The 23,321-nt window shown below is 41.5% G+C and overlaps 2 protein-coding genes across 9 annotated transcripts in view; one reads left to right on the top strand and one right to left on the bottom strand.

The window, feature by feature from the left end:
- LOC100740274 (cyclin-dependent kinase 4-like) overlaps positions 1 to 19,744 on the bottom strand; it is a 26,787-nt gene extending 7,043 nt beyond the window's left edge. For 2 of the 8 annotated variants that reach the window (XM_024371901.2, XM_024371909.2), the window contains exons 1-2: positions 19,626 to 19,727; positions 1,915 to 2,388 (exon numbers count right to left, since the gene is read on the bottom strand). Coding sequence is in view for 2 of the 8 variants with exons in the window: in XM_033324397.1 (XP_033180288.1) it covers positions 21 to 61 (41 nt within the window). In the remaining 6 variants the exon portion in view is untranslated. The other 6 variants (XM_033324399.1, XM_012393175.3, XM_033324397.1 and 3 more) reach the window with 4 other exon arrangements.
- LOC100749699 lies at positions 9,118 to 22,935 on the top strand. Its single transcript, XM_012393171.3, has 15 exons — positions 9,118 to 10,032; positions 16,313 to 16,628; positions 17,019 to 17,354; positions 17,617 to 17,861; positions 17,944 to 18,795; positions 18,965 to 19,147; positions 19,223 to 19,421; positions 19,628 to 19,866; positions 19,944 to 20,071; positions 20,149 to 20,419; positions 20,506 to 20,722; positions 20,795 to 20,920; positions 21,014 to 21,221; positions 21,640 to 21,882; positions 21,959 to 22,935. The coding sequence occupies exons 1-15, from the start codon at positions 9,975 to 9,977 to the stop codon at positions 22,064 to 22,066; spliced, it is 3,729 nt and encodes a 1,242-aa protein (XP_012248594.1). The 5' UTR covers positions 9,118 to 9,974; the 3' UTR covers positions 22,067 to 22,935.
- The last annotated feature ends 386 nt before the right edge of the window (positions 22,936 to 23,321 follow it).

Genomic DNA, 23,321 nt, shown 5'->3' with positions numbered 1-23,321 from the left:
GGGGGACCCCCCCCCGCCAGTAAGTGGTTGACTCTTGCCTTATCTTCACGTGTCGCGACATTCCACGTTCTCACGTTTCACAGATATGCTACCGTAACGTAACAAAAGTTCTCACGATGAAAAACCTCGAGGAAATCAAGAAACAGCATCGTTATTAATCGACGCATAAAAACCACCTATCCAACCGACGTTTTTCATCCCCTATGAAAAATGATGTCTCACAATGTATCTAAAACGTCAAAAAATCTCGCTTGTAACTGGCATATGAAATTTGTTGTAATCACGAATCACAGAAAAAACGACGTGCAACAAGTGTCGCGTGCGTGTGTTCAACGTGAAATCGTCACCGTAAAGCGCACAAGTGCGTAATCGAATTGGCTATTCGAAAAGGTTATGTGTATCCTGACGAAGATCTATTCAGAAAGGTGTACTATCTGTTCCAGCGAGAGCGTGGATTCTTCACTTACCCACCGGCTAGGTGCTGACCTCCCACGAGAGAAGCTCGGAGCGACGGCAGCGATGCGCTGTGAAGAAAAACAGAGTGCGGTGCGGTTCCACGTGCCGGAAGCGGGTATTAACGAATGCTGTTTTGTGTTCTCCCTCTACGTTCCTCTCTCTCTCAGCGTCTCGTGTCCTAAGAGATGCGAGAGCACACGGACGAGCTTCGCTTTGCACACTACAGCGGTACGATAGAAACGATGCAGGATGCACGAGAGACACTCCGGTTGCCGCGTTGCACGAGGAGGAGCACACGGCCGACCACTCGCGAGCGTAACCCAACGGCGACTCGACGAATCGTCGTGCAGCCGAGCGGCCGTGCTAGTCGAAACTCGATGGTAAGCCGACGACTGCACTGTGGACCGACCTGAAAAGTACTGACACGACCGACGGACACGCATACGGCTAGCAGACAGAGTTAGTCGTTGCCGAGCCCTCGAGGAAGTAGGCCCAACTCTCTCGAGCGGACCTCGATCGAGCCCCGTTCCCATCGACCGCTACCGACAGCTGCCGCTCTGGCCCTTCCAACGCTCCTGCCGCCACGATCGGCTTATCCGTATGCACGCGGAGAGGGAGGTTCTACGGAATAGAGTGAGACACGTTGCTGCGACGCGTAGCGTCGCGTCGCAACGCGCCCGTTACCAGGATGCCCAATGCGCGTCGGCAAGCTCACCAATTTACCCATTGACGGAACGACCGCCTCTTCCTTCGACTTTATATCACCCCTATGATGACTTACGAATTACTAGAAACCTTCCTGGAAACTCGTTACACCTCACGCGTAACGCCTGTGTTTCATACAGGACATGCATCGTGATTCATGCTCGTTATTCTTTGTAATAGCGATTTAGAAGAAGATGCGTCAGAAACACGTAATGCTATCGTTACTTAATATTTTACATGAACTTCATTCGTGGAAAATTATCGTTTCAGGGCAGGCTTTCAACGAGTCTGTAGTAGGGTATTGCGAGCTTGCCACTCGTTAGTGACGCTCGAGAAGAACGTTCAAGTAGATGCAACGAATCTGGTGGAATATTTCGCTGTTCAGGCGTCTCTACGAGTTATTAAAAATCCTATCTATCGTTTGTTTCGAGCGCACTTCCCTTGTCTTGGAGTTTCGACAGAGGACAGCGGCGAAAGAGAGGAAGAGAAAACGAGAGGTAGCCGTCGCAAGAGGAAGCGACGCTGAGGAAGAAACGAGACGGGAAGCAAACGGGGAAACAACAGAGGGACGAAGCCACGAGGACTTACGAAATCACGATCGTTGCATGCAGCGTACATTCCACGAAATTTAAAGAAGAAGTTGCACAAAGTTAGGCGCGAAATCGACATTGTCCGCGTGTCGAATAAACTTTCAATTCGAGTCACTGTCACTCGCCAACATGCACGCACGCTACTTAATTAAAGAGAACGCACCAAGATTGAACGTTTCTGCGGCGAAAATGTTCCTTTGCGTCGAGACACGGTCAAATCCACCTCTGGAAATAACAAGATTGCTCCACGTGGTCTTGGTTTCTCACGTTAACGCGCCGATTGTCATCACGACAACATATCGGCAGGTCGTTGTTCCTGACGGTGGCGCCAAGCAGCGTTAACCCTCGCGAGGAGTCCCGGTTATCCGGCTCTTCCTCTCTCTTGTCTTCCGATCAGCGTCCGTTGCGCGTCCCGAAACATGAATGGAATGCTTCCTGCGGCGGCCGATGTACGCGAGAGACGACGACTCCGGAATGGAATGGGCCGGTAGACTCTCCAACTCAGGGACGGGCCATTATGGTCGGTGCCCTTCGTAGGGCAAGCAGCAGGCGTCCATGGCCATTGGTTTCCTAAACGCCCCTTCCCTTCAGCGCTCGAATTTCCAGAGTACAGCAACTCAACGCGACTATACCAATGCTACGAATAATACAGATACGGTAGTTGAGGAAAATATTCGAACGTTCGTACAGATATCTTATGGATATATCGTTGCGCGTTATACGAAACATTTAGAAATTTCATTGCGACTGCAACGAGAGCCGACTGTCGTGATTACGTTGCTAAAGTGCGAAGAAAAGATGTGAAAATGGTATTTATCGTGGCGTTTACATACTAATTAATCAGATCCAAACGTATCAAGTACATTTGGATATTTTATACGTCTTTGGATATTATATGCATTTTGTACGTATCTGCGTCTTCAAATTTCTTATAAATGCATAGAAATTCTCGATCTACCTATTACACAGCCAGATAAAATACCAAATGAAATAAATTTTGTCGGAGTCTTCCCGATAAATGTAAGTAGGTGTCCTAATACTTATGAGCGGTAGTATACATGTCAGGAATTTTAAAAAAGCCAGATTGTTCGACCTGGCGAGACTTTTAGGAGCGTATTTTATTATGTATTCCGTTTGGTCGGATTAGGGAATCCGGTTGAAATGGTAGCGTGTCCGTTGTTTTTACGCCTGTATTTTATTCCTATTTCACCGCGATCCCTTCGTTAGTTTTGGTCTTTCATTTCTGTAAATTTCCGTGCATCCTTCGACGGATGTAAATAACACGGTCCATTTGAACGTTCTATGCTTCGAGCGTAATCGACGCGACGTTTTTCTAATTAAGAGATACATATTCGGCGTCGAGATTAAACGAGACGTCACTGGTCGTGTAACACACAGGGAGGGAGAGGAAAAAATCATTTCGCGCATCTGCGTGTGACTAAATGCGGTGTACTGTATGACGATTATGAGCATTTTCATGTGCGTCAGTGGTGATTCAAGCGGTTTGCACCAACTCACGAGTATTTCCAGCTGAAAGGTAGTAACATGCTCTTTTTGCAAACCGGTCGCCTTCCAATAGGTGATCATTGCGAGCTTACAAAAAAAAAAAAAATTATTTATTAAACTCGTAACTTGTTGACAAACAGAACGATCGAACGTTATTTTTGTAATCTTGCATTCTCAGACTTGAAATCTCGCTTTGACCGTTTGAATGATTTTCTATTACTGAGCTGAATTTTACATTACTTGTAATATGCATACGAAGTGCACTCTACCGTGCGATGAATCAATGTCCGCTCATCATCCTAATGACCGTTTTTAATTGGATTCCATGTATGTTGGCAAACGCGTGACTAATTGGAAAACTCTGGGCAAAAATCAATTTTCCGCCAACGTTGCCCGTTAAATCGTCGGATTGTACTAATAAAGATAGTTCGATGGAGGAATAATAGAATTTAAGATACGACGGTTAATGCGGGCACTGAAATTAGAGAAGGCAATAAAGCAGTATGTTTCACGAAATAAAGTGGAACATTAGAAATGGAAGGGAATCGGGTTCCGTTATATGCTATATAGCCAGAATTCAATGTCAACCGACAAAGTAACTATTGTCTCGTTTTACGGGCGGCCGTTTCAAGCAAACGTATACTTTGTGGACATTCTGGAAAAACTAAGAAACCTATGTAATTTAATGCACTGTACAAACAGTGGGCTTAAATTTGTGACACAGGTAAGGCCGTAATGTCTCTATAGTTGAAAATAGAGAAAAAGACAGAAACGAGAAAATTACATCGGAGGGTTGGCGTTTGAGAAAATCAAGTTTGAAAATTTATAAAATATTTCCCAACATGGCCAATTTCAGAGACGGGGCTAGACGAATCTTCAACGGAAGATTATTTTGCAAAGGAAACAGAGTTTGAACGTATTTAATTAAATACTTATATCGCGTATATACCTTGCATGTACCAAAAGATGTAGCTGTTAGCTTTTAGCTCTATAACACGCTGTTAATTTAAACGTACTAACACTAACAGCAAGAGACAAAAAACGCGTTTATCAATCTACCGAATGCACGGAAGATTAATCGTTTTTCCTCCTATCGATCCTGGAATTCTACTGCAGCCACTTGGAAACCACGCACACCTGGTAAATCCTTGTTAAAACCCGGCGCACAGTACATATTTCCGAGGCAAACAGAAAGAGAGCACAGTGTGCCGATTGTACAGCTACGAGGAAAGTTCGAAATGGCAGGGAAATGTGCAGTTCGGTTTCTTATCATCCGCGCTGCAACATCGCGCGTATCGACCCTGTCGTCCATTCTCGATTCATGTCGGTCGAATCGCTAAAAATAATCCCGACCTTTTAGATAGCCTGTCATAACTACCTCGGCAATCCGCGCAATAAAACGGTTGGACAAACCGTTTAGCACATTGAAACAGAATTATTGTCAAGTTCCTGGTAGACAATGGTGCAGTTCGTTGGCAGGTACCGGCATACCAGGATTCTCTTGTACGATTTAACTAACAGTAGTGACAAATTTTACGAGTCGTTCAGTTACAAATTAGCGTGTCGATACGTTTGACAATAGAAGACGAAACTTCGTTGCCTGCCTATCACGCCATCCCCTTTCTTTACCAACACCTGCAAGTTTTACTGGAAAAAATGCAAAGTATGGAAAGTATGAAGAACTAATTAGAGCGTACATGGAATTCACACCTGGGATACGATTAGGATGATTAGGACGGACGTGATCGTCTGCGTGCCGATCATTAAGGACCAAGCGGCAGCTTGTCACGACGTTATAGACACTTCGATTTCTTTGAATACAAAAAATATAACCGTACGACCCTAACAAACCTCTGGAATTTCCTTTCATCGCCGCAACGTTAAAAAAAAAAAAAAAGAAAAAGAGGACAGAATTTAGTAATGGCGGAGGTATTCGAAAAATCGAGATGCCACCGTAGCATCTTTCCAAATGTACGAGTCTGATTATGTCGTGCGAAGTTGAAGAATCTGAAGATGTCGAAGCGTAGGTAACTGAAATAGCCCTGCTTTACCCTAAGCTCGAAAAGTTGCGCGATAAAGAAAGACGGTGAATAAATAAAAAGGCGAGCGGTGTCATAACCGGTCAAGAGTACGATGAACCATTCGCGACAGAGTCCCGGGGACGATAGAGGAGGAGTGGGACATACCACTGACGCACGTCGTTAATTACCACTTTCACCCAGTGCTACAGCTATTCGTGGGCCACGGAAAAGGAACCGTTGGGCCAGCGACGAGTGATTTTGGGCATTGGCTGCTACCTTGACGGGGTACCTCATTGTGGGACCCCTGGCTGCCGATGCGGTTGTTACCGGCTGTGCCATAACGCCTTTACCCTCGCCCAACTAGACGGCAGACTGGTTTTTGCCCAATTTAGATCCCCCATTGTTCGGCCCAGCTTGGAATGAAAATAGAGAATTGAACGCGGTCCGTATCCTGGCCCGCGTGTTCCCTAGGAAAACACGGATAAAACGAGTATATTAACAGTCCTTGAGCTGCTGCCCGATTACTCTCCAATGCCACCGCATATTTCCACGCGTCTATCGTTCCCTTTTATCTTGTAACGCAGCGTTATCTTGCAACGATTTTCTTCTAATTCCTAGCTTTTTCGAATCTTCATCCTGAGTGAATTTAATGTTGAATGGAGTGTTTAAAGTGGGAAGTGACTGGTCTTTTTAGAGGCAAATGTATGAAGATGTACAGAAGCTATGAGTATTGTAACCAAATGCTTTTATGATTGACGAAGATAGAAATAAATTTGAAAACACCTTTCGCACTCCGACCTACCGACTGCAAGGTACTCGTTGTCTGTTTATCGACCGAAGGAACCTGTCTTTCCCGTAACAGGCTGTCCAGCAAACTACCTTCTTCACCATAGATTAAATCTTATTATCGTTAAAGAGGCGAATACAAAATATGTTGATACAAAATTACTTGGAAATCGAAGGAAACACACGGTTCTCAGTAGTCTGTTATTGTTTATCCCATACTATCATAATCCACTGAATGTTGTTCCAATATTAACTTCCAATGTCAATTCCTATAATTTTCCGAGGAAAACTTAATTCTTGAAAAACGATACCGCGCCAAGTTTTTATCGAAATACGTAACTTTACTCGTAATTTCAATTATTCACAGAATTATATATATCCTTATTTTGTTTTGAATCGGTGAAGCTGAAAATGATACGAACAAGAAGACCTTAAAAGACTATTTCAAATGAAAAATGTGTCCACCTCGTGTCTGTTGTTTCACGTAGCGTTTCAAAGTATTATTTCATAAAATTATGGCAGGAAAATCAGGGTACATATTCGAACGGATAAAAGCGATTTCGAGCGTGTAGATAAACATTGAAACGCCGGAAAAAGTAAACTAACACAGCAATTTAAACTATACCTAGTTCTCTGAACCGATAGGAATAATGAAACGATTTTCATTCTATTATTCTATCCCGGATGAGGATGAGTTGACCGGATGAGATGACCGACTAATTTCATGGACACTTGCCCAGGAGGCTAGCCGTTATACAAAAGTGCAATTTTAATTCTACGTACGCGTTGTGTTACAATGCAAAGACGAGCCCACCGAGCTTCTGAAAAATTCGTCGATAGGAAAAGGTGCGCCCGGTATTACGTGAGGTCAATGGGTAAACGGATTGATTATATTCGAGCGAACGCTGTCCAAGAATTTTAAACGAAACCTTAAAAAGATTTTATTTGGGACGGAAAAAAGGAAACCGAGAGAAACTTTTGGGCACGCAGCCGAGTCACCGTATCCAACCATGGTGTATAGCATGTTCAAACGCAACGAGTGCCGGCTTCGTTATTTTGATACAAATTTGCGCGGATTCGATACGCGGCAAGTTTTTCTCGCGATGGTAGCGTGAAACGTGCGGTGGCGAATGAAATTGAACATTACGGTGCAATTTCAGAGGCGGCTGCAACACGTCGCCTGATCAATGTTGCTCGACTGATCGAGGGGGCAGCCCTGCGCATTCCAGTCTGGTTTTACCATACCGAGAAAGAAGAAAGACGAAGAAGAAGAAGAAAATGAAGGGTCGCAGCTGTACAGTATCGCGAGAGCATTACGGAGAGTCTGGAAGTATAATCGAGACGTTCCAAAGGCACACCATGAGCTTCGTGCGTGTGTTGAACTCTCATAAATTCGCAACTCTCTTGTTGCATTACGATAATCACGTACAATATTTCCTGTTATGTCTTTCCATCTTTTTAACCCTTTCGATGTTACGTATATTACCGCTACTCATCTTTTTCATAAGATTTTCTGGCGAAACGAATCTCTGCCGTGGTATCATTTTCTTTTTCTTTTTAAATTACGTTCACGAAAATATCAATTTGCGTAAATACCTGCAGTTTATTAGCGAGAGAAGAACATGGCATAAAGAACGCCTAAGACGACTCGCAAAAACTTTCTACAAGGATATCTCGATTGTTGCCATAATCTCACATGGAATGTGTTTCTCTGCTTCTCGATATTCTTTCAGGTTGTTAACAGATTCTTAAAATCTCGCAAAAAGGACTTGACCTGCCTCCACGTTCTTTCTATCCGACGATCATTTATCTTATTACTAGACAAAACATTTGTTTCCCAGTCACGTTAACACAGGCTAGTTTGTTATCCCGGAAAATGAGCGTGGAAAAGAAACGTCTGCTAAAATAAAATAAATGTCACCGACGGTCGATTAATTTTTCGCATTCTGCTTACAACATCCCGTTATCTGCACGTGTATATTCTTTCAGCATCTTGCACAATTACCCGCATCCAGGGGAACCAGCTGTTGTTTTCATAGGATTTTCTTTGCCGAAAAAGCTACGTTTCCCTTCTGAAGCGGCACAAATTTGTCAATTTTATACGTAAAGCCAAACTGCGTTTCTTAATTTCATTACAGCAAGTACACGAATTCACCTTGATCCAAGGAATTCGAGGAACAGTGTTCGCAACATCGTTACTTTTTCTGTACTTGTCCATTTACGCACATTCTTTTTCTCTTTCGGCGGTACACTTTCCGCATTAAGAGAAATATATAAATTAACATTATGAATAAAGAACAATTAAAAACAAAAAAAGAAGAAAAGAAGAAAACGCAACGCAGGTGGAAACGGGCACTCTGTGTCTGGCTTCGAGGACGTGAAAGTCGCACAGGTAGATTCGCTTCGCTGAAGAAGCTGCAGACGAGGAAGAAGGTAGCGGACGAAAGAGAGAAAGAGGAATGAGCGAATGTTAAAGACGCGCGAGGTCGCGAGTCGGGATGAAGTTCGGGAAGAGCGGTGTCCCGAAAGGATCGAAAGGTAGGTCGAGGTAAAGCCGGTCCGTCAAATTGGAAAAGAAAGAGAAAGAAGAAGGAACGAGTTGAAGAAGGCGAGTCAGATGGAAGAAAGAAGAAACAGGATGGAGAGAGAAATTTTGATGAAGAGAGGGGAGAACAGGAGTCGAGTGGACGGTAGAGCCGAGCATGGTGGAAACGAGAAACGAAGACGTGACGTATATACTTTAGAAGAGTGTAGTATAGTGCACCATGGTGTAGTATGGCATAGTTAAAGTGGGAGAAACCGTGTATGACCGTCCTCACGGTAAGCCAGTCCCGTGTGAACGACCGTGAAGCGAACCTCGAATGAAACTCGAACGAAACACGATCAAACCTTGAGGGTTTTCGTTCGATCGGCTCCAGGTTCCACTTTCTTTTAACAAGGGTCGACCGAACGAATTGCTCGATCGATAAAACAAATCATCGCCCGGATCTACGATAAAAGATACGTTAGAAATTAGTAGTCCAGTGATTAGAAAGTCAGATAATAATACTGTCAGCAAGTGTAAATTCTGTGCATAAGGTCTGTTCAGACGGATTTCTGTGATCGAACGTCGATTGTGTATGAGAGATCAGTGGCTGTTCTCGTGATACTGGGTGAAGTGATCGACGGAGACTGCGTAAGAATCATGTAAGAAAAAAGAAAGAGAAAAAAAAATAGCAAAGCAAAGGTAGAACTCGGTATAAAAGAAAAAATGTTCACTATGAAAAATATAAAAAATTATCGTATGCCGTTTAAAGTCGCGTAAAAATCGTATCCCGATTTCGAGGTCGTCGAGCGTTTCTAAAATCCAATTTCAAGTGAAACTTTCCGTCTAATAAGGACACGCCGGTATATCTTCGTGCGACATCAGCCCGCATCGCGAGTCATGGTGAAATATTAGCGCGATATAAGCGGAAAGTAACGAGAAATCTGGATAGAAGACGTCGTCGATGTGCAAAAAGTAGTGAAAATAAGGTGACGGTCCGAAGACATACTACGTTGGCCGAAAAGCTGACGCGTACACCGGACCTATCGGCGGCCAAGTAGGTCAACCGGCGTGCGCGAGAGTGCGAGACCGAATAAAAGAGAAGAAAAAAGTCATCGGGGGAAGGATAAGACGAGGAAAGGAAAGAATGGTGAGACGGGGGCATTAAAGTTTCCACGATGCCCGACGTTTTTACTCGGCATAGGCTTGGAAACCAAAATGGCGGCGATCGGTTGGTACCGTGGCACGTTTCGCGACGATAAAGATTGGTCCAGCCACCAACACTCTTGAAGAGGTCCTTCAAAGTGTCCTTGACATTAAACCTGACCTTGATCAGGACAAGCAACCGCGGCACATTTCCACCGCAAACGCGCCAAAGGAATCAGGATGGTAGGGCACGTGGGATCCAAGGTCCTAGTGATCTTGTCCATCCAAATATTATTAGGTAAGTAGATGAATATCGTTCGTACTAGCTGGCTAAATATGAATTTATAGCAGGAACAGGCACCACGATAATTAATTCAGATTTTACATCTCTGTCTGTAATTATCGTACAAATTCCCGCGAGAAATGATTTACGATCAACAAGAAATAATTTGGGATTCCAATTAACAAGATAATTTCTGGTTCCCCTTGGCGAGGAAATATCTACCGGGCAAATCGTTTGTTTCGCTCGTGCTTGAAGATCGCAAGAGATAAGATTTTTGCGGCAAGTCTAGCATTGTTGTACGCGCGTGTAGGTCTTTACCTCGACAATTGACCATAGACATAAGACGATGCAAATATTCGACGAATTAACGCATGAACCTGTTTGATGGGCTGTTTCAAGTGGCCACGTGCGGTCGAGTTTTAAACCGGTATCTTGACCTCTGTCGAAAATTTCATGACGTTCCAGCGGCAAGATCGGAAAACAAAAATAAAGATACGATACAGTGGAGATTTTTCATCGAAATAATCGAACAACACGATCGAAGACTATTCGATCGAGACTGTTACGGAAATCGTACGGTCGATTCTTCGAGGATACAGTGAAAATCGTTAAACACCTGACGATTTTCTTTTTCTACGACGCAGATGTGTACGCAGTTATACATCCGGTTGCATGTAACTTTGTATCTAGTACGACCAAGTGTATCAACAATTTATTATGAGAATCTTGCGAATGTAACGTGACGTTGCAACTAGAGTCAATAGTATATCGTGGAAAAAGGAAAACCAGTAGTTCGATGACCCAGCCAAGATCAAAGCTGCTTATAAATATTTAAAAGTAACGTTTCGGATAATTAACTTTTTACATGCATCGAGAGCCATCGGATCTTTTCCGTTGAACGCGTCACATTAATAAAGCACGGCCCTAATTGGAGAGAAAGAAAGGAATTAATGAAATCTCGATTTGTATCGTAGCCTCGCCTATAAAACGAAGCACACGTCATAGACGCGTTTCAGAAGCGACAGAGGAGAAAGCTGCAAGCATGACGTGCATTCGCGTTCTGACACGTATATACCTGTTACTTGGAGATTTCCAGGCCCCAGTCTTAACGTGTCTGCACGAAGCATCCATGAAGATTTATGTTTTCACAGTTTACCAATGTAATCCTGTAGATACACGATATTATGACACGAAACGCGAAGTATTCGTAAAATTAGAAAGAAGCAATAAATGGAAATTGAGAAGTTTAAAAGCCAGTAACAAATTCGGATTACAACAGTTCATCGACTTATGCAAATTTTTTGGGAGATTGGGTGCGATTGATCGTCAAGGTCTACGAGTTATCGACTCGAGTCCGCCGTATAATTAACCAAATCTCCTACGGTTCTAGCGTGATTTATTTTATATTTCGTCTTTGACGTCTCGTTTACGTAACGAGAAGAATTTACATGAGTCGTCCGATGTCATAGTTAATGCGGATGAACATCGACACAAAGGAACGTATCCGGCACAGAGTTTCGTCATTCGACTTTCGCCCAAGCACCTTAGTTGTGAAAGTGTCACGAAATCGCGTTGTGCACGGTGGAACAGAAAGTCGATTGGTTTGTCATTCGAGATTTCGTCTCCTAAACGAAGAACCAAAAGTTCCTGGTAATATTCGTCACAGGAGAACTGCCAACTGTCGTCAGGATCAAGATCGCTGAAGTTGATTTTGGCTTTCCACCACACGGTGAAACGATCCTTTCGTGAAAACTTTCCTTTCGTTGATTCAACTCTGTCGAGAAGAACAAAAAGAAACTTAAAATCCTATTACGCCAGAGGCCTGCTGCACAATCGAAAACTTGCAATTACTAAACGTTTTTATGTTACCAGTAATTGCATAGTGAAGAGATCGAATAACAGTGTCTTTGACTAAACTAACGTTATTGGCGAAATTTTACAAATCACGTAATAATTTTCTCGTATAGGAGTAACAAATCTCAATGAAATTTTACGAACTACAAATCATTCGATTATCCCTTTAAAAAAGTATACGGTAAGATACTTTGTAAAATTGTAAAATCATAAAACCGAAATTTATAACTTGTAAGTAGTAACTTGTCAATCTACCGATATGTATTATTAGCCAGTAAATTATTCAGCTAGAAGACTCGCGTATCGAAAATATTCTTTGATTTAAGTACTGTCTTGAAATTATACGTTGAAGAACGAATAGGTTGTTGGACACCTGTCGAATCTCACAGTGAAGGTACCAAATGTCACGTTTACCAGCGAAAAGAATAAATATTGGGCTGGAATGGGGTACCGTTAACTCTGCCGTTACCGCCTCGAGAGACGCCGCATAGCTCGGTCTACGCTTCCACGGATAAACCCCTTCGACGGTTCTTACTTTTTGTCCTAAGTCGTGTTAGACGCTGTTAGAATTGCGTCACGAGGTCAAATGATATTCAATGCGGCTCTAAACATATTAGAAACCTTGGCTACCCAGCGAAAATCGCGATTCCCCGGAGTCATCTAAACGCATCGCTTTTATTCGCTTTTATATTATTTATTTTTATATAAGACAAGGCGCGTGTTATTGCAAGTTGAGACAAAGAAAGGCATAAAACGCAGAACAAAACTGGCAATTAAAATTAATAGATGGGTAATCGTTAATCCTACATCCGTAAGATTCCATTAGCAAAACCTGCTCGCTGGTAAATATTATCATTACAGAAATATCTGGCGAAGTAATCGAAGGCATCTAGAACCGGTAATATTTTTTACGGACGTTTTGTACATAAGACGCAACTATGTTACCTCGTTACCTGGTGAAACGCATGCTGTGTTTACCGTGAACAACGTCTTGTAAACTCTTGCATCTCCTCGTAATTACTTGTCTTAAGAAACATTAAGCAGTTTCTTTGGCGAAACAGTGCCGTCGTTTAGCGATAGCGTTTAGCGTCGTTGGCGCACGTGGCTCGCGAAATAATTCCGACGTTCGTAGAATACGATTGCGCACGAAAGATTTTGAAATTTCATTAGCGCTGTAACCACATCTTATCTTGCTATCGTGATATTATATCACGAACCACTGTACATATAACGCGAACAAGGATCGAAAACGAGCAGCGAAAACGAGCTCGTGCTAATCGAAATTTTCTCTTATTTTTACGACGATCAGATGAAAAGTTAAGAGTGGCAAAAATACCGATGCTGGAGTTAATTAACAAAGTAAAAGTACGCCGCGGTTGCAAAAGAGTAATTAGCGAGGAGAACGCATGGCTAATTATTTCAGGCAATGACTTCAAGGCACGGCGAACGAAGGTAGGAGAGGCCTTAGGCTCCTGAAGGATTCAGGACACCTCGAGTTCCGAACTTGACCAAGCGACTGCATTCCGTTCGTTGCGACAGAATCAACCATGCAATTCACCTACATTCTCACGGGATCCCTATCCGATGCTCTCACGTTAGCAAGGTTATGGTGTTCGTAAACACCGTTATTCGTTCGCAGCATGCAAGCCACGTTTGTAATTATTATTTATGCGATGCCGCGATCCAAATAGGAAACGAAAGTCTCTCGGTAACGCATGCTTTGTAAACTGGCTCGCCGATCAAATCTATTAGATAAAATACAAGCGGCTTCAGTCACGCGATCTCAACGATCCGATCGATTAATTAACAGCTCGTAAGCCGACAAACCGACGGCACGACCGATGTCAATGAAATCGCTATAATTTTAATCGCGAACGTGTTCTATCTTTACCCGAACCCTTCAATGAAACTTTTCATCGACTTTGCTATTCCAGTTAAGACGACGACAGACTTGTAATTTAGAGAGTCCTTTATAATTTAAGCAGAGTCTCGCGTTACTTTGCAACATGTCTTATCGAATGTGTTAAACTGAAAAACGTGAATATCTTAAACTGAACGAAGAAACACAAAAATGGCACAAACAGAATGATAAAACTTTAGGTTTCTCCAGTTTTTAAATAGCACATCTTAATTAAAGCGGCTGAAAATTTGTGAACTGCACTTATATCGAACCGTTCGTCCCCTGACGAGTCCAGAAAGATGAAATTCTACCGTAGTTTCAAGCTGAAAGAGTACCTTAGTTTCTAAATTGGCTGCTATAATGTGATACCAGTTACAGCTAAAATTGTGATTCCTCGACGACAATAATGCGTAATTCTAAAGAATAACAGTTCGCGTAACGTGTAATAAACTAAACAATACAGTGCACATAATCTTTTAGTTCCAGTTCAGGAACAATTAAATTAGAATAACTGTAGTTTAAATCGTCACAGTTTTTGGATCACCGATTTAATTCGAAAAACTGATCTTAATCGTAGACGCGTTTTCCTACCATTTCCGCAGATATCAAACAGAGAGCATCGAGAGCATGATGCTCGACGAGTAGAACGAAAGCAGCGATTAGCTTAATTGCGTTTGCCAACAGGCAGTTGCTTGAAAATCGTGTCGCTCCGTACAGTTCCTAATGAGCAATTAGCGATAGATCTTCTATTCGGGCTATTGCGATTCACAGGAAGTGAGAAACATTATTAGCGGCGGGATTTCGTGTTGATGAAGATACTGCACTATCTTCGAAGAAATAACGTAGGTACTATCAATCGTCCTATCTCCTTCGAATTGATTTCGCTATAATCTGAAAAATAAAGTCATGAACGGAGAAGCCACCGATGTGCTCCTTACCTGAACAATTTACTGTTTCGCTGATGAATAATTAATCGTCAACGGTGAACCATAATAAACTCAGCGAACTGCCAACAATTAATGCAAATGTTATCTTACCGCCCATCGTAAGCGTAAAGTAACGAGAGAACGAAAGCAGTAAAATTTGGGTTTGTGAATGAAACGACTCTTCAGCTTCTTCGATTCCTAATCCGGCCTTTAATGAAACGAACGAGCCCCGTTACATCGTTGTTCTTATTATCCCGTTAACAGCAGCAACTGTCTCGAGAGTCGAGTATTTCTCGAAACAGTCGGTCAAAGACGGTGAAAGGTCTGAAAAGAAGGAAAAAGTCCACAGGAAAATGATACTATAATATGCACACTTTCTATGAAACAAAGACGAACGTGTCGTTCGCGGGCTGATGCTTTCGGCAAAATCGAAACACGTGGTTGTCGACTGGATCGTTGTGGTGCCGGATCGGAACGGTTGATTTTCTCGGTTAGTATTCCAGGTTTCCGTACGACATATTCAGGACGTGTTACCGATCGCTACTATCGACCAACGATGATCTATACCACCTACCAGTTGTAGTTTCACTTAAATTGCTTCGCGCGCCGTTGAATTGTTGCATAGAAATCTGCCATTGTTTCTGCCTCGTATAGCAGACGGTTCCGATGTACTGCAACTGTTCCTAACCCAAACTGTAAAACGACCGTATACGCATATATATATATATGCACGTCAAAATGACGAACAGTAAAAGCGATATTGACGCTGGAAAGTCGAATAAACAGCCGGTGTACGATCACACCGTGGGGGAGATCGTAAACCGCTTAATTGTGTCATAAACTGTGCAATTCGTGAACGAAGATTAAAGGACTTCTCCGGGTTAAGTGACAGCTCGCGATATCTCGTAATTAATTTCTGCCAAAAACTTGCGAATTGATCTGATGTCAATGAACTTTATTCTCATCAGCATGCGTAAAAGACGTAAGGCGTGACGCGACGAAAGTCAGAGGAACGAAGGAAGAACGAGGAAAGAGATAGTAGTAATTTCATACGCGTCACGTCCACGGTTGGTCAAACCACTCGATACCAGCCTCGAGAATGTCAACCGTTCGAGTACCGTTTTCCTTGCCGATCGGCCGAGGATCTTCTCGATTTTTTGCGACTCTCGATCGCGACCCTTCCATGGCTATCGACAACGCGACGTTTCTTGCGATCACCAAGGTGATTTAAGTAAATGCCTGATTGATCGTACATCTGACGTCTAAGGAAACGTAGAATTACGCATTACGCTTTCGATCGATCATTGCTTTTGAAAGGTGTTCCGAGCATGTTACTTGATGATGCTTAGAACAAAAATCAGCGAATAATACCGTAGAAAATCGTTCAAGAGTACCGTTTCGTAGCGAAATTATTTCATCTTCGCTGAATCGACGCGACGTCTTTCTCACGCAACCGACAAAGTTCTCAGCACGCTTCAATCCAAGTATAATTATCTATTTTCTTTCAGGATAATCGTTGCTTTTTGCTAGCGATAAAACATGAAACGTTCCATCGTGCACGGGCGCAGATAATTTATGAGTCAGTGACTGTAAACTGTTGTCTAATTGTTCACAGGTGTCTCGGCTATCCGGAACGATCCAACGTCGTCTCGTTCCTCCCAAGACGACATAATTCTCAGTGCCAGTGCCTACACGGGACCAGAAAGAACCTCAAGTGTATTCCATCGTGATGAATCGCCGACTTTCCAAAGAACTGTTCCAGCATTTCAACTGGAAAGCTCAAAGAGCGTCGATAACTACGATAAAGACGATATAAGATTCGAGGTCAGAAATACTAGGCACGAGGAATCCATTGATGAACTGACTTCTTCAAAACACGTGGACCATATCGATGGAAACAACATCGAAGTTAGACCCGGTGAATATTACCAGTAAGTCGATTAAACGTTCGATAACCATCGAGATCACAGTTATTGGTTATGCAAATTTACATTCTTATAAATTATCAACAGACGACCAAAGAAATAAAACCTAAATAGAAATTCGTTTCACGTATTAGATACAGATTGTTGTATATATATATAATAATATTATTATAATAAACATAACAATGCTATATACGTCGATATAAATCTTGCAAAGTTTGCAGAATACAAAAATAAGTTATTGTCATTAGTTTCTTAGCGAGCAGACGAGGGATTTACGATAGATTTCATTGATAAATTTTCACCTTTTTCAAGTATAACATTTTCACAATCGTATTCAGTCTACTCGTTAGAAATGAAAAGGTAAACGAGAAACATCTTTTCCATGATTAACAGCATATCTCCAACGACCAGTGAATCCATGTCGGGGGAAGGACTAGGGGCTCCGCAGGAACCAAAACTCTTGTCGGAGCCCCATCAACTGACCGGAGTGTCAAACCAACAGGCACAGTACTTACAGGCAATAGATCAACAAAGACGAGCTCGCCAAGAGATTCCGAGGATTTATAGCGAGCACGCCCCACCACCTATTCTGCAAACTGCCTCTCCTGGTTATCGGCAAGCAAATCCCGATATACAGGACATTATCACGGGTATTGTCAAATTGTTGAATGGGAACGTGAACGTTGCTGCCAACACGGTGAGACCTTTGAGGCCGATTCAGGCTACCAGGTACATTGACAAGTGAATTATATACCATTATTAGACTGTGAATGGTTATGCAAATTTACATTTTTTATAAATATCGAGATATAGTTATTATTCTGATAAAAGAATGGTTAGAACATAATTTTATTATATTCCGAGTCTTTTACAACGCTCTTTACGCTATTTTCCTTTCGAATAAATGGATATCTTTTAAATACTAGCTAACAATAATAAAATTATATTGTCTACTATATTTATACAATAATATTTATTTGCATTTTTGTAGAATTAATAACAGAGGACCACCGAGAATTTCCGATGTTCCACCATTGCCACCTGATTTTGACACACCTGGAATGAACCCACCCCCGCCGCCTGATCATCCTTATCCTTTCGAAAAACCACCAGCGCCTGACAGACCACTGATTAATCAACTACCTGAACGTCCAATTAGACCTTTCGTAAATGGAGTTCCATTACCAGAACAGATTGTTCCCCAAGGAAATCGCCCATGGACCTGGAATCGTCCTGGTAAATTTTTAAAAATATCCTCGTAGCCTAAGTTGTCTTTGATGTTGTTCTTGCTAAATTACGATTAATTTTGAATCATCAGGTGGAAATAGACGACCAATTCCTCCCTACAAACCGCTACCACCATCGACGAATTCCACTTTGAATCGGGAGAAGGAACAAGACGACAAGACCTCGGATAAACCGCATATGGACCTGAAACCTGAACTTTCATCGCTGGAAGAATCGTCCACGAAACAGGCAGAAACAGATCAGACTGAAGCTTCTACGAACGCTTTGGAGCATATAACAAAGGGTCAAGAAGAGAATAGTAAACAAAAAGTTAAAACGGAATCGAAGGCCACGGAAAGACCAATCTATAAGAACACGACGAGAAATGCCGAACCTGAACACTCCGCCAAAAAAGAAACTAAATATCAAGTTCCATCTAAAGCAAATACGACATCCACGATTCAGTCTAGCGACAAAACGAGTTTCACGAAGCACGTAGATTCTCCAAAACCCGTGATACCACTGGATGTTCCGATTAAACCTACGAAAGCTTCGAAGATCAACGACTCTCAAGGATCTAGTTCCATTACGAACAACGAAAAGCCTAACAATAAAGCGAATATTTCCAAAACATCGACGAAATCTTATTCTACGTCAACGTTAAATATCGAAACGATCTCGTCGGTTCAGGTAATCGAACCAACACCCACGAAGCCGGTCGTTCAATCGACTCCAGTTCCCACGAATAATGATTCGAGTAATACTGCAAGTGTATCGAGTACAGTAGTTTTGGAACCGAGTAAGATGTCTGAATCAGAAAGCACAATCGCTTCGAGTGTTCCAACTCCGACTGAGAATTTACCTTCGTCTTTCACGAAGACCCCGCCAGCCATTGAGAAAAGTGTAGTTCATTCGGCCTCGAATACGTTCTCGAAGAGTTCAGGTAGGACATTCGCTCGGATGCACGTCCCGTGAAATTTTTTCATTCGATAAGATAATATTGCATTCAGTCTATAATGAATTCCTCGTGCGGCTCCGACGAACAAGTATGCTTAATTAATTTCCTTTGTAACGGCAAGCAAGCTGTTATGCTCAATTAAATTCCTTTGTAGCCCCTACGGATCGCTACGCTTACAGACCCAGACCAGGGATCGTCCTCGACGATACCTTGGATTACACAGGAACTCAAGGGCTGGCTACTCAACGACCTTACGCACCACCAAGACATCCACCTCTCGGTGATATTTTTGATGTCACGGTCTCGGCTATTCAAGGTCCAGGTGGTGGAGGTTCAGGTAAACACTGACATCTTTTATTAACGCAGAACCCTAACCATCAATAATTATAATTCTCACGACCTTCGTGATCAGGAGAGGGTGTTAGAGTACCAGTAAATGGAGGAAACGCGGACGTGATCCTAACTTCTGCGATAGAGGGCCAAGGATTCGTCAGCATCGACGGGAAGAGAACGTATTTAAATCTGTTTGAAAGTTCTGATCGAACCTCGACACACGCGCAGACGCAACCTCAGCCCACTAGAACTCAACCACCCTCCATTGTTGGCACAGGGTTAGTGTTTCATACAAATTTCGATACAGATATCAAATAAAAAAGATTGTTCAGTGTAGAATTTAAATTCAAGTGTTTGAAGGCAAATTCAACAATTTTGGTTTTTAAATCTTTCATTTCAATTCTTTAATGTTTCAGTGCAAACCTCAAATTTTTGAATTTAAATTTTCGATTTAGATATGTTAAAATCAATATTGCTCTCACAGATTTGCAGTTGCACAGCCGGATCCACCGACAGCAACTCCACGACCCAGCGCACCTATTCGAAGACCGACGTTTCATAGAAGACCAACTCAGCCTCCGGTTAGAATTGACACTTGTATCGTGGGTGATACGAGCACTTGTGACATCAGTCAGCACGAGGCCTGTGCCACTGTTCAAGGAGTATCTGCGTGCCACTGTAAGCCAGGATATGCGAGGTTGCAGCATTCTTTACCATGCAAAAGTTCGTTAATATTTTAAAAGCCAATTTTTTAAAAAATTTATATAAGTTCATTATATCAAACTATCAATTGTTTGTAGAAATTATAAGTATCGTGGTATCAATCAGAGTGGATAAGATTTACGATAGAAAAGTGGTGTGGGATCGAGGATTTACCGATAGAGATTCTGAGCCCTATCAAACATTGGCCTACGAAGCAAATCGAGCTGTGAGCTAATTTAACGTTCAATCGTATATGTTGAAAATTATTGAAATATTAAACAATTATTTTTTCCTGTTACCTAGATCGAATCTGCTATGTCGATGACGCCATTTTCGGACGAGTATATGGGCTCCTTCATAAATGGAGTATATCAAGGGGATGTGAGCCAGGGGCAAGGGGGTGTCTTTGTGAATGCAACCTTGAAACTCACTTATGAGCCAAGAACAATTAGACCAAGCTTAGCAGGGGAGCTACAGAGACATCTGCTCGGTGTTATTCACAGAAGAAGCAATAATATAGGGAACAGCGCCCTTTATGTTGACAGTCCACCTGGATCTATATCAAATTTACAAGGTGAACATGAAAAAATAACTCTCTATTTTAAACGAACTTCATTAAATAAAAAATAAAAGTTAATCTATACCTTTTAATCTCTATAGACTTGGACGAGTGTGCGTCGTCAGAGTTGAACGATTGTCATTCTTCGGCGGTTTGTACGAATAATTGGGGTGGGTTTACTTGCACTTGTAACCCTGGATTGAAAGATCCTCATAAGGATGATCCTAATGAATCCGGTAGAACATGTATTTCGTGTGCTTCGACTTATTGCAATAATCGTGGGTCGTGCTCTTACCAGGGTGACCATATGCAATGCACGTAAGTAAATGAGAATACCTAATAATAAAAATAAAAAATGATTGATTTTTTTAATAATACTTTGGTCGAAAGGTGTTCTGGTAATTACTACGGTACCCAATGTGAAGTCGATGGAGAGGTTTTGGGAGTAGCGATAGGAGCGTCTGTAGCAGCTTTAATAATCATAGTCCTGACTTTAGTATGTCTGATCATGTGGAGGTGAAGATACATTTTTATTATATTTTTATATAATTTATGAAATGTATTCTAGGGGATAATAGTTGACAAATTCACTTTCTATACGTGTTACAGTCGAAGATGGTCGCGTGAACAGAAATCGGTCGGCTCACCAGTCTACGGTTACATTCAGGGTGGAATACCTGGTACCCTACCAGGAACTTTGGCAAGGGTTGGTTCTGTAGGTACTCTTGCTTCCGTGAAACAAGGGCCACCGACCAACTTGCCACCCTACATGTGGGCACACTTTGGCGATCACATGGCAACTGCCAATGTATATGCTGTAAGCGACAGGAATGACGATAACAGCGTTCCTTTAACTAATATCACAAGCTTACAAGAAACACTATTCAATTACGGAAAGAGAAAATACTACGAAACTGATAAAAATAATCTTCGAAATATTTTAATAGATGAAGCCACGAAAATTGTCATTTAGACCTCGCTGACCATTTTTCATAGAAATATACCTATTTCCTAAACTAGCTGACGATAACATTTCTGTTCAAAATTTCATGAACTCTATTTCACATCTTCCGAATTACACCAAACGATCTGTGTATCGCATCATCGATTGGACAGTGTTCCTTGTTAGTTAAAGATAACACGATTAGAGATAAAACAACGAAAAATTATATTTTCATGTGTATTTGAAAGATTTATTCCGATAAAAAGTATATTAAATTTGTGTTTGATCTTAGACGGAACCTATGGGTCCAACTCGACCAAGTTCCGCTGTGTTCGGTTATCCACCTCTCAATATCCATGGAACATTGCCACCAGTACCATTGCCACGACTCCAAGCTCCGACAAGACCGCGACAAAGACATCAGCCAGATCCAGACAGCTCGGATTCCGAGCCGCAAGATAAGGACAGGGCTGATCTGATTCCGCAAAATAGTGGTTTTCATGTTCCCAGGCCAAAGTCCAGGTCATCGTTGGCGGTGAATATTCGTTTTTCCAATATGTCATTTTCCACGCTCGGATGCTTTGAATATTCAATGATGCTTCTATTTTTAGAATCAAAGCGGAATCTACAACGACGTGGAATACGACCAAGGTGATGTTCACCATTTATCGAAAAACAATATCCCGATGTCTACTTACAGGCCGTACTATCGAACGTGAAATCCCGGAAAAAACCTAGTTATATGTATATTGGTAAGGACGCTTGTACTGTGAGAAACGAGAACAAAGAGAACAGATTTATCTAGATATTTTAATCGACGTTCTAATTTATACCAATTGTTTCAATAAAACGAAAAGAATATTAATTAATCGTTGGGAAACGAGAACATAAGAGAATGAAATCAATGCACCTACTTAAGTTCGTATCATTGATCGCATCAATGTAAGTCAATCTGAGCAACTACTTAACTTCTATTTACATGTCTGTTATTCTATAAATATTTATTGTACTAGTGTTATCCTCGAAATACTTCGTAGAAGTCTAAAAAAAATATATTCAGGCTGTTTTTTAACGACCTAAGAAAAGAAAGGGTGTATAACGAACGATTAGCATGAAAACGATTGCCCCTTATTATTATGTAGTTAATACTTGTATCACGTTTAGTTATTTATATTACACGATAGAGTGACAACTATGAACGAAAATGCGATGCAATCTGACACCCAGAAAATGTTCAATCTTATTAAATTACTAACAATTTCATTTGTTTACTGTGCGTCATACTGCAATCCCCATTTTCCAAAATAATTATCACTGAATTGTTGACAGCAATATTGCATGTATGTAATGTCACTTACACAAACTTAAGAAGTTTGCTAATAATTAAGCAATCTTAAACGTAGAAATTGCATTGTAAACTGTAAGGTTTCCTTACGAGACGAGCAGAAACGTAAGGGCAGTATACTGAATAAGTATATACAAATAGGACAGTATACTCAACAATGCGTTCATTGCGTTGCGGGGTGCTAATACCATAATTCAATATGTAACTTTTGTAAGTATATATTATATATTTTTGCAAATTGAATACAGTATACATTTGAAAATTTGCGCGTCATTGCCTCTTTTTTTTTTTAATTCTCCGATGCCTACTGTACAATTCTTCTTCAACAGTGTAATACGATACATAATAAACGTAATAAACGTACGCCGGAAATACTATGCGCATACTGAGCAAAATCTTTGTTACAGATAATTTCAATAAACACCAAATATCTCGACAAAGCATGTTAAACGGAGAGAATAGAAAATTCGATTATGCTGAAAAAAGTTTGTTAAGAAATGTTACATAATAGTTTGGACGCAAAAATTCGATCGCACCCAACAAAGAGAAAGAAAAGCGGAATCATTTGGAGAATTAAACTTCGATTACCATTTTTTTTCGTTTTTCTTTTTTTTTTTTTTTTTTTTTGG

This window comes from Bombus impatiens, unplaced genomic scaffold (genome assembly GCF_000188095.3).
Source record: "Bombus impatiens unplaced genomic scaffold, BIMP_2.2 scf_2222, whole genome shotgun sequence".
Taxonomy (NCBI): domain Eukaryota; kingdom Metazoa; phylum Arthropoda; class Insecta; order Hymenoptera; family Apidae; genus Bombus; species Bombus impatiens.
Note: the sequence above shows the minus strand (reverse complement) of the source record. Positions and strands in the feature narration are given on the sequence as shown.